The sequence below is a fragment of the Bactrocera dorsalis genome, chromosome 2 (assembly GCF_023373825.1).
Source record: "Bactrocera dorsalis isolate Fly_Bdor chromosome 2, ASM2337382v1, whole genome shotgun sequence".
Lineage (NCBI taxonomy): Eukaryota > Metazoa > Arthropoda > Insecta > Diptera > Tephritidae > Bactrocera > Bactrocera dorsalis.
Genome location: NC_064304.1, coordinates 104,710,911 through 104,723,115, shown reverse-complemented (window position 1 = coordinate 104,723,115; position 12,205 = coordinate 104,710,911). Strand labels below are relative to the sequence as shown.

Below are 12,205 nucleotides of genomic sequence, written 5' to 3'. Positions count from 1 at the left end.
CGAAGCGCTTTGTAGCCAATACATAATTACACAGACGCTTAACTTCAGCACCCACCAGTTCGGTGGGATGGCCAAAGGTATGCGCCCCCAAGTGTCTAAGTCTTGACCTCCCAAACGCGGGAAAGTCAAGCAGGAAGTGCTGGCTTGTTTCTACCGCATCTTCTTCCAAACAACTTCTACAGTCGGCATCCGGTAAGATACCCATTCTTACCGCATGTAAGCCAATAGGACAGTGGCCTGTTAATAGTCCCACTAATAATGAGAGATTAGCTTTACTGAGGGGTAAGAGATCATTAGATCTCCTGCGATCTATCCTGAGCCAGAAGGCTTTTGCAACCGCACAAGTACCGATGCTGGCCCAGCATTGAACGAGCATCCCCGTGGCCTAGCTATCTAGTAGTGGTGAAGTGAGGAAAACCGCACCCAATATAACTTTGGCAATCCTCGTAAATAAGTAAAAAAGTATATACAACTTCAACAGGCAATTAGAAAAGAAAATTAAATAGAGCCCCAAAAAACCAAGAAATCACACCAAGTTACCGAAATCTGATAAAACTATTAAAATGTCGTCGATTGTCTAACACCACCGAGCAAACCACGTAAATAACTAAACGTTGCGTAGAAAATTCGTTTTGGTGACCTCACCACCATCCCACTCTCCTCACGGTAGACGTACTATATACATACATATGTTTGGCCCACATTCAGTCGCAGGTGTAAACGCAGTAAATCGCGAGCGATAAACTTTTATCCGCGTAATTTGATATTCCTAACAGTACACACCATACGCGTTGAAATACGAAAGGCAGCAAGGTCAAGGATAGCTCAACAAGCGCCGAAGGCGAACATGCAGCACAACAAAATGAGCGATTACAGAACCGAAGCAAAGCTATTATAATAATATAAGTACCGTTAAAATGTACATATATATACACACAAGCAGAACTAGGAATACTCGGCTTAAGTCAATGAGGTGAGCAATTAGCATTGAAGAAAATCGCTGAAGATTGAGATAAATAAATGGTCAACGATTAGAAAATACTTAGGTTGTATTGATGCTTTGATAATTAATGACCAGAGATTAAAGCATTTTGATTAAGAATTTAAGGGAATTACTAATAAGAAGGAGCATTAAAGTTAAGTTAAAGGAAAGGGCATCATAATATGCAGCTGTTTAGACTTTTTGGAGCTTGGCGGATGTTTGTCAAAACATTTGAAGCCAAGTAGCTCGCAGCTCTCTTTTTTTTCAACAGCTATTAGAAGAGATAAATTACCGGATTTTAGAAAACGCACGACTGAGAGTCGCGGTACCACAGAGAAGACTTTTGCGTTTCATATTTACACAGCTTCATACACGGTTTTAGAACATCGAATTCAAATATAGGGTGATTTTTTAAGAGCTTGATAACTTTTTTTTAAAAAAAACGCATAAAATTTGCAAAATCTCATCGGTTCTTTATTTGAAACGTTAGATTGGTTCATGACATTTACTTTTTGAAGATAATTTCATTTAAATGTTGACCGCGGCTGCGTCTTAGGTGGTCCATTCGGAAAGTCCAATTTTGGGCAACTTTTTCGAGCATTTCGGCCGGAATAGCCCGAATTTCTTCGGAAATGTTGTCTTCCAAAGCTGGAATAGTTGCTGGCTTATTTCTGTAGACTTTAGACTTGACGTAGCCCCACAAAAAATAGTCTAAAGGCGTTAAATCGCATGATCTTGGTGGCCAACTTACGGGTCCATTTCTTGAGATGAATTGTTGTCCGAAGTTTTCCCTCAAAATGGCCATAGAATCGCGAGCTGTGTGGCATGTAGCGCCATCTTGTTGAAACCACATGTCAACCAAGTTCAGTTCTTCCATTTTTGGCAACAAAAAGTTTGTTAGCATCGAACGATAGCGATCGCCATTCACCGTAACGTTGCGTCCAACAGCATCTTTGAAAAAATACGGTCCAATGATTCCACCAGCGTACAAACCACACCAAACAGTGCATTTTTCGGGATGCATGGGCAGTTCTTGAACGGCTTCTGGTTGCTCTTCACCCCAAATGCGGCAATTTTGCTTATTTACGTAGCCATTCAACCAGAAATGAGCCTCATCGCTGAACAAAACACGCGCGCGAAACACATTTCGAACCGAACACTGATTTTGGTAATAAAATTCAATGATTTGCAAGCGTTGCTCGTTAGTAAGTCTATTCATGATGAAATGTCAAAGCATACTGAGCATCTTTCTCTTTGACACCATGTCTGAAATCCCACGTGATCTGTCAAATACTAATGCATGAAAATCCTAACCTCAAAAAAATCACCCGTTATAATGATTTCAATTGCTCAACCTATATATTGCGGATCAGTTACTTGATAACTCAACGAAGTACACGATTAGGTCTTCTACATATAGTTTCGTAGGGTTATATATTTTATATTTGTCGAAATATTTTTTTCTAAGTTGGTATGAGTGTCAATGACATCTATCGGGTTGTATTTGTAAGGCGGAGGTAGCGGTCTGGGAGCATATAATTGGAGAATGTTCGATGTATTCGGACATTAGGGATCAGGGTGGTATGGGGATTAGCTGGACTGATGGACGTTAGATGTTAGCGGTGTTAGGGTCGTTTGCTCGTGAATTGTTTAAGCGGTGAAAGGGTTTAACAAAATTAGGGTAAGCTTCTTGTGTGAAAGGTGTGTGCATGTAATGTGAGTATGGGGTCCGACTCTTGGTCTTCAGTCTAGAGCAATATGGAAGCTCAACTGGTAGTAGTTTCGGCTACGAGGTCTGATTTCGCAAGCTTGGGATTTTCAGGGTGCTGATCAACGCATGGATCTGATCCGCTTTTGAGCGCCGTTGGGAGAAGTCTTGCTGGCATCGTTGGAATATTAGAAGGACGATTAAAATCCGTTTCAAAGGATCATTTGGGCCTAAGAAAAGTGAAAGAATTATTGGTTTCAAAATCACTAACTTTTTTCAATAAATAGCGTCGCGTTAATGCCTGTGAAACATAACTTTCTGACTAATATTACTGGCGATGAGTCTTGGATCTTTGCTTCTGTGCATTTTTTCATTATCTACACATATTCCTATATTTCCATAGTTACTCAATAATGTATCGTGGGTCTAACATTAAAACCGTGTAAAGCCTAAAAAGCACCAAAATTGGGCTGAAACCGTCATTTGGTTTTAGAAAAACCTAAGCCAATATTACATCATACTCGATTTCATATTCAGCCAACTTAACTAGACACATTAAATGTTTGCTATAACATATTATCCTAATAAGACAAACAATATCCCGAAGAAGCTGTCAGCATCCGTGTCAATTTCGGCGGAAAACTGGGGCACATAACCTAAAAAAACGGTAGAATATTAGTAAAGCGGCGGGTTTGCTTTGCTATCGATAGCCATCCAAGCAGATATGCCGTAAATTATGCCGGCAATATGTACCGTTACACATACTAAAATATTTACCAATTTCAATTTATATGCAATTCGCAGCAAATTATAGATGACATGGAGCCTAAAAAGCCTTCTACTTGTATGTATGTATGTCGGTATGTAGACTAATGTCCATATGTAAATCGAAATCATATTTATCTGCAGGAAGTGCTCCATATTACAACAACAAAAGTATAATATAACGCGCTACAACTTGTTCAGTAAATCTAAACTACAAGGAACTCTGATAGGTCTTTCACACCTACTGATAAGCAATGTGTGTGTGTTTGTGGGGAAGGGGGCGAGTGAACATTTCGGTGCGTCGTAGGGTTTTCGAAAATTTATGCGACCGACCTTCGGTACAAGCACGTTCCATTTGAATGCACGCTGTGAATATGACGATAATTTATGCTGAAATAATATGCAAATACAACAGCAACAAATGGCCGAGAAGCATATGGGCATATATTCATATTTATGGGCGGATAAATAAGTACAAATGTGTGTGCGAGAGCTTGTATTTAAGAGCATGTATGGTATTTATATTGATGTATCGGAACGCCGCACACAACACAGCAGAAATAATATGCTGCAACGCGACGATCTTTGAATTATTGAGAATCTGGGTGATTTGGAGTAATAACAGTTGGCTTTAAGGTGTGATTTTGATATGTGTTAAGGGGTTATATTCATATGCAAGGCAGAGTAAACCCATTTTTTACTCTTGCAACCAGTTGCTACAGAGTACTATAGTTTTGTTCACCTAACGGTTGGATCACTTAAAACTAAGATAGAGATAGAAGTAAGGTTATATATTTATAAATGATCAGGAGTTAAAATCCGGTTGACTGCCTGTCTGTCCGTCAGTCCGTCCGTCCGTGCAAACTGTAACTTGAGTAAAAATTGAGATATCTCGATGAAACGAAAAAATTTGGAGTTCGTGCCACGTCAACAAATCGCCATTAACTAAGCACTAAATTAAGATATTAAATTGTAATTTAGCACAGGGTATCGCAGTAGCAAGGTACAGATGTGGGTAAAAATTTTGAAAAAGTGGGCGTGGCCACGCCTTCTAATATGTTTAATGAACATATCTGCTAAACCACTAAAACTACAACAACCAAATTTGATGAGCACAAATCTCATAAGATGTATGTCTATATGTCAAAAATGGGTTCAATCGGACCGGGAAGTATTGGTAGCCCCCATATACTTAATATAAATATTTTCGAACTTCCGGTTGATTTTGTGCCGCATATATCGGTCAATATGTGAGTTATTCCAATGGAAATAGGAGAGCGCGTGTTCCTCATAACTCATATCTTTTTGCCAAAAATAGATAAATTTCAGGATTTTCGAACATCCGGCTGATTTTACTCTATATGATTGGTTTTACAACTTAAAGTATTTCGCTGGATTTGATTTTTGCAAGTTGCATCCAAACTTAGCTCTTCCTGAACTTGAGCAGAGATCTGGAACTTTTGTAGAAAATAGACTATTGTAGAAAAAAATCATTACTTTACTCCTTCAATAATAAGATTTGTTACTTAAATCGATATTAAATGTATTTCGTGGTTATACATTCGACATTATTGAGTCTAAAGGACTCCGTACAATTTTTAGGTAGTGCAAGCTATTGTACCTTAAAAATTAGCCACAACAGTGAGCTCAGAGAAGGCTTTTCACCTTGAGCAGTAGCAAGCTTAGTAAATTCATATGCATTAAAAATCCATGCTTCGATCTTTTGGAATCGGTGTTTTTATAGCTTGTCTTCGCTATTATTTAATTAGCCTTTAAATATTATGCTTTTACTCTCTTACTTTTCAAACTGTTATCTTATCGAAACTGCCGCCAAACGTTTAGTAAAGCAGACACTTACTTTTCGAAAATAATTCATTTTTATGGCTGGTTATAACGTTGCATAAGCACATACATATTCATGCAACGGTAAACTTTTATACCCGCAAGATTACTCCATGCTGATTTCTCCTCTGTCAGCCATGCCTTCATTCCTTCGTTCTTTTTCGCTACCTCCCTTCCTTCTTACACTTGCTTTGTAACTGTTATTCAGTTGTAAATACCCCAAATTTGTAAATCCGATAACGCAAATCCATGGGCAATAAGGGAAATTCGATTTTCACGCATTTATTTTATGATTTATTTTACGTGTGGATTTGTTTGTTTGTTTACCTATGTATGTATATATTTAATTTCCTTAAGCTTGCTATGCAAAAAGGAAAATTTTTGTAATTTTTTATAGAAGATAGGCATTTAACGCTTTAGCACGTTTGTAATGAGATTTATATTATTCAGGATTTTCGTTGGAATCCTGTCAACCTAGAGCATACTAAAATTGTGGAGGGAACACTTCTTCAACCTGCTGAATGCCAGTGAAAGTATAACGCCGACTATGAAGAGTTCGATTAGCAATTACCCGTTTGAAGAACAACAAAGCGGCGGTGGCCGATGGATTGCCGGCCGAGCTATTTAAACACGGCGGCGAAGAACTGATAAGGAGCATGCATCAGCCTCTTTGTAGAACATGGTTGGACAAAAGCATGCCCGACAATAGGAATTTAAGTGTGCTCTGCCCAATCAACAAAAGGGGAGACCCCACAATCTGCGCCAACTACCGTGGGATAACCCTCCTCAACATCGCGTATAAGATTCTATCGAGCGTATTGTATGAAAGATTAAAGCCCGCCGTCAACAAACTAATTGGACCTTATCAGTGTGGCTTTAAGCTTGGCAATTCAACAACTGGCCAGACATTCACCATGCCCCAAATCTTGAAAAAGACCCGTGAAAAGAGGGTCGAGAAGATGGAAGATGAAATATTCCCTGTCGTCGCACTCCCGACTAAGCTCCCACGTCATTGTTGACAGTCATAACTACGAAATCGTAGATAATTTTGTCTATTTGGGAACCAGTATTAACAGCAATAACAATGTCAGCGAATAACGCTGACGATGGAACGATGAGCTGTACGAGTTATACGACGACATTGACATAATGAAGCGAATTAAGAGACAGCGGGTACGCTGGCTAGATCATGTCGTCCGTACGGATGAACACGCTCCAGCGCAGTTTGTCTTTATATTTACCTCAGTCAAAAAACAAATAGTATTAAATTCTTGAAATCTTTTAAAAAAAAGCTTTTCACTGTCATGTTCATACTTTGTATGCATAAAATCGTCTGTTAATTAAGGTTCGAAATTTTAACTTGATTAACTATTTCCCTATGGGACAGAATTAGCAATCGTTAAAAATGTTATATATTTTTCATATTATTTACTATATAATATTCATGAAAAAACTTACTTGACTTTCTTCTGTCAAGATGATAAATCTGGTGGTATTAGCGTAGACCTGAGAAATTTACAATAAAATTACATTATGAATTATAATTTTAAATCATTAATCACTTAAACACATTATATTTTGCGAACGTCAGCACACACACATAAGTATCAGTGCTCTTGGTTTGCACTAGTAGCTAAGCCAAGCCGACAAACAACACTACGCTACTTGAATGCATAATTCACTTTATGTTTTTATGTATAAATTTCACCAATTATCCGATTTTTATTAACAAAATTCACAGTATTCCACTATAACATAATAAAATAAAAACTTTTGGAATCGCGAAGCGGAAACTAATGCAATTTATTGACAGCTAACGGTAGCCGGGAAAAGCTGATGTTTACGCACAGGGTGACACCAGTGTTGAAAAATATAATTAATAAATAAGATTTTGTTTTCTTATTGTAATTTATATCTGTTTCAATTAATATCACGTTATATATTAAAATTACACAAATCAATAAATTTGTAATTAAAGATATTTTAATAGACTTACTCTATATCAGTAAACTACTTACACACTTTTAAAAAAATTCTAGCAAATCAACCTTAAAGAAATTATAGTTAAAAATTTGTTTATTCTAACTAATTAGTAACAATACTTATGTATCGATAATTCTGTTTGAATTGTGTTGAAAGTGGCATCATCATTAAACGCACGTTGACAGGTTAATAAAAGGAACAACAACATCAACCAAGAAAACAGGGTTGATAAGTCTAAAAATTACTCACATGACAATGTGGACAACCTTTACTGATTTTTTGTACTGTTTTGGTTTTTATCTAATATATTTCGATTTTATTCATAGTATAACGTTTATAAGTTTAAGAAATATCAGTAATATCATGCGAAATTATATATATCGTGTCATGTATACGATAATGATTTAACATTAATTTAGAAGGGTCACTGCATTTTTAGTGGTACTTTAAAAATCAACCCTACGAAGTAAAAATTAGTTATGAGAAAAATCAGCCGGGCGCAAGTTTGCCTAATTAGAACAAATTAAATTTAATTATTATAATTTAATTAACACCTGCCTTTGACATAGAAGTGGTATCGTAGGATAATACAGTGTCTATAACTAGCTCCGCGCAATACTCACTTAAAAGTGTCACAATGTTTGAGGATGCTGAGAATTTTGCGGATATTTTCCGTGGTGGACTGCCCTATCTACTGATTGCTCTACCAGTTTTACTCATTTGCTCAGCCAATCCTGTATTGGCATCCAGCGAATTCTCCGTGCAACGGATGTCACAGTTCGATGTAAATGGAGTGGCTTATGGTGAGTGGTCTTGCCCGACATTGTCATTGATATTAAAGTGATGTGTCACTATGTGCAAGTTGGTCAATAACTCCTGTTTTGACTGCTGCAATTAGGTTATGTTAGCGTTCTAAAAGTTTTAATTATCGTGGGTTAATTTATCTTTATAGTTGTTTGGTGCATGTACATTTGCAGTGTGTTCATTTATTAATTGTGTACTATACAAAACAAAAATGCGCTACTTTTGAGGTTAGAATGTATATTGATAATAATATGTAAATATACAGAAAAATTAATTAGCATTTGTAAAATAGATTTATTCTATACTTATATAACATATATCCAAGATATTATATACCGTTTCATTTATTATTTCAGGATGTCGTGCATCTGCATTATCGCTAGAGGCGAAATCTCTCTATACTTGGAGTACTGGCAGGCACTGTGTAGTTGCAAAGTAAATATTATTTTTACGAAATATATGTATTGCTAAATTTATATCTTTATTGATAGATTACAAGATTTAACTATTGATCAGTTCCGTGAAATACGGCAAAAAGCTGGAGGTTTGGTTATACTGCTACCGCAGCATGTCAGTGATATGACATTTGAGGAAAAAGAGGTAACGCGAATGTCCGCATTTATTATCAATATTTCTTTAAACTAATCCAAACTTATTCCAATGTACTTTCAGCACCTCAATTTGCTTGAACAAGCTATGCTGGCACAGCCAAATTCAATTCCCATATATTTCTCGCCGTATAACTCCGAGCTCGAGCGTATCATAACGGATATTACAAGAACAACCTCCAAAAATGTTGAGGGCAAAGCTCAACGCACATCAGCAGCTACAGAGCTGCTGTCATCGATATCGGCCAATGGTTATCAGGTTATTGTATCTGGTGCGAGTCATTTAGCTAGCAAAAATAGTAGAATACCAATTATACAAGGTGAATTGGCGGCCACTACGAAAATTTTGAAGCAAATGGAAAGTGGCGGCGAGTCCAACAGCAAATTGCCATTAATTGTCATAACCTCACATCTCAACACATTCGGATTGTATAATGTAAGGAAACCAATTGTATTCTTGGGAATATTATTAATGAATGTATTCGTTTTTCCCTGCATAGGAATATCCTTTGAACGCCGATGCCGCTGTGTTGCTAACACTCGCGGATGTATTTAGTAAATTGCACAGCACACCTAACGCAGTGCCTAAATATCGCTTATTATTCTTACTCACAGAATCCGGAACACTGTTGAACTTCCAAGGAGTCAAAAAGTGGCTCGATGAGAATGTGCAACTGCAGGTATAGTTGTTGTATTTCTTTTTTAAGAAGAAAATATTATGTTCATTGAAAATAAATATGTAAAACGCTGCGCTATGGAACAAAGGAAGACATCGTGTCTATTACCGGTTCTTTAATTGCAGCCAAGAATCCAACTAACATAATAGACGAGGTTTGACTGTCTACAAGTTAAAGGCTTTAAAAATATTGCTAACTTAACAAACAAATTGGCGTATATTGCTTGAAATCTCTATATACTCGTACTTTAATTTTAGGCTATTTAATATGTAATAATTTATGCGCTAGATGTAATGCTTTATATGTGAAACGTTTACCTTTATATTTCCCATTGATTTTTAATACCAACTTACTTTCTACTTCAGAACGTTGATTTTGTGCTCTGTTTAGACACGATTACCCAATCGTTGAACGCTGAAACTGGCAACCTTTACATGCACGTCTCGAAACCACCCAAAGAGGGCACCGCAATGAATGATTTCTTCAAATTACTTAAAAACGTAGCAGCACAATATGGCAATGTTACAGTCGATGGTGTACATAAGAAGATCAATTTGGCCGATCAGCAACTCGCCTGGGAGCATGAACGTTTCAGCATGCGCCGTTTGCCAGCTTTCACGATATCCGCATTGAAATCACCCAAAGAGCCAGCACGCGCCACTATATTCAAAGACGAAGAAGAGCAAATTATTGCGCAAACGCAACAGCATGCTAAAATTTTAGCTGAAACGTTAGCACATTACGTGTATGGTTTACAAGAGCCATATGAAATCTTTGCTGGGCCAATGGTAAGTGGAATAATTTAATAGTTAATTATATAAACTACAAGTATTTATGGCATTTTTTTACTTTCAGGGTATCAATAAGAAACTCATTAAAGCTTATCTGCAAGTCAAATCTGCGCTACATAATAACGACCTGAAGAACGCTTTCGAAAAGTACCTAAAGAATGTGAAGATCATGTACGATAAACCCGACACACGTGATCCGGACTTTATGTTCTACGATGGTCAAGAAGCACGCCTAAATGTATATCACGTGAAACCTGCCATTTTCGATCTCTTCCTTACCATACTCATATGCGCATACCTCGCCTCAGTGTACTTTGTCATACAATTCTTTCCAGCGTTATACGACACCGTTTGCAAAATGACCAAACCGCAAGTTCTGACGCAAGCCAATTCCAATAATACAAAATCTAAAGTAAATTAGAAAAAAGTGCAAAAAGAATAAATATAAAACAAAAGTAGTAATATTATTGAAGACGAAAACTTTAATGTACAGATGTACAAATGTAAAGAGACATTTTCTTGAACATTTACTAACTATATTAGAACAATTAAAATTTGCAACCAAATAGTGAGTTATATACATAATCTGTGTAAAAGGCGAAATTTTGTATGATACACAACATGGTGAATTTTATAAAAGAGAGACTCGCAATTCAAGTAAGATAAGTAATAAAATCAGTAATTCATTTATAAGTTATATATGTACATAATTTGTGCAAGAAAGGTGAAAGGTTGTTAGTAAAAATAAAGAAATTAAAAATTAAAAAAAAAGGAAAATAAAAACATGATAAACTTGATAAAAAATATTAAAAAAATGAGAAAATAATGAAAAATAAATAAAATTAAATTTAAAAAATAAAAAAATATAAAACTGTTAAGCGGTATTGTAAACGTCATTAATTTCACGACCACCTACAAGTATGTTCCGTTATCCATGTAGCACGAACAATAATTAACTCGACATAAGAAATTGTGCCATTACTGCTGCTTAACTATGCAATTTCCACCTAAATACATCGCTAAATAATAAAAGAAATTTAAAGCGTAATCATTGTGAGTAAACAAATATTCCTAGGAAAGCATTAGGCACACATTTCCACACAGTCCACATATGCATTTACACACTCACCCGCACAGACAGCGGGCGCGGCAGCAGTAACTGTAAGCAATACTTATAAATAATACATTAAATAATGAAATTTTATAACAATAATTAAAGCATAATGTAGTAGTCAAATGTTTTTTCCATATTATTTTAGTATATAATTAAAATATGCATACATACATATGTATATGTATAATGCATATGTTGTTTTGATTATCATCAAATTGTAAGTTCCAAGTAGTATGGCAAACGGTTAAGATGTTCATGATTTCCCAAGTATTACTTTAAACGAAAGTAAAACAAAAAATATAAAGACAAATCAATAAAATTAAAAATAAAAAAGCGACTTACTCCGCGTGTGCTGCTCATTTAATACATACAAACATGCAAATATGCATTGTTTAAGAATTTAGTGCAAGGTGAGTAATAAAATTGTGATGCCTTTATTCTGTTCTTTCGTTTTTTGTGGTAGTGGCTAGTGGCTATCCAAGTCTAATAAACCTCGGTATTAGAATCGCTTACAGAACACGCAATCGAACTGAAATAAGATATGAAATTCCATTCAGCCTTACTGCTAATGGTAACTTTGTACTTCTTATGAAGTTTGATCTTTTGGTAATGCTGTCCCTCGAGAGAAGAGCCAATGGTATTTCACCACTTAATTCCTTCATACGTTGGCATGTGAGATTACCTCACCTCTGCCAAACACTTCTGCTGCAATTTTAAGAAGTGTGTTTGACTACCTGACCGATTAGTAGATGAATTGGTTTGAGGTTAAGCACACGAAATGCTGCCGTCGGGCATGTGCGCATGGCACCCGACACGCAGATGCATGCAAGTTGCAGCTTCGATAGTTGAAGATCTACCGATATCTGCGATCCCTGATCCAATCCTGCCGCTACAACAACAACAACACCACTGATTCAGAGTTTCAAGGATG

At 36.3% G+C, this 12,205-nt stretch overlaps 1 protein-coding gene across 2 annotated transcripts; it reads left to right on the top strand.

Annotated features, from left to right (window-relative positions):
- Nucleotides 1–7,515: 7,515 nt before the first annotated feature.
- LOC105222493 (nicalin-1) lies at nucleotides 7,516–11,611 on the top strand. Of its 2 annotated transcripts, XM_049447589.1 has the most exons (8): nucleotides 7,647–8,083; nucleotides 8,441–8,519; nucleotides 8,576–8,684; nucleotides 8,757–9,128; nucleotides 9,193–9,372; nucleotides 9,458–9,523; nucleotides 9,735–10,157; nucleotides 10,225–11,611. In XM_049447589.1, the coding sequence occupies exons 1-8, from the start codon at nucleotides 7,918–7,920 to the stop codon at nucleotides 10,579–10,581; spliced, it is 1,752 nt and encodes a 583-aa protein (XP_049303546.1). In that variant the 5' UTR covers nucleotides 7,647–7,917; the 3' UTR covers nucleotides 10,582–11,611. The 2 variants fall into 2 exon arrangements, with proteins under 2 accessions (XP_011198144.1, XP_049303546.1); XM_011199842.4 differs by lacking the exon at nucleotides 9,458–9,523 and having other exon boundaries at nucleotides 7,516–8,083.
- Nucleotides 11,612–12,205: the final 594 nt, after the last annotated feature.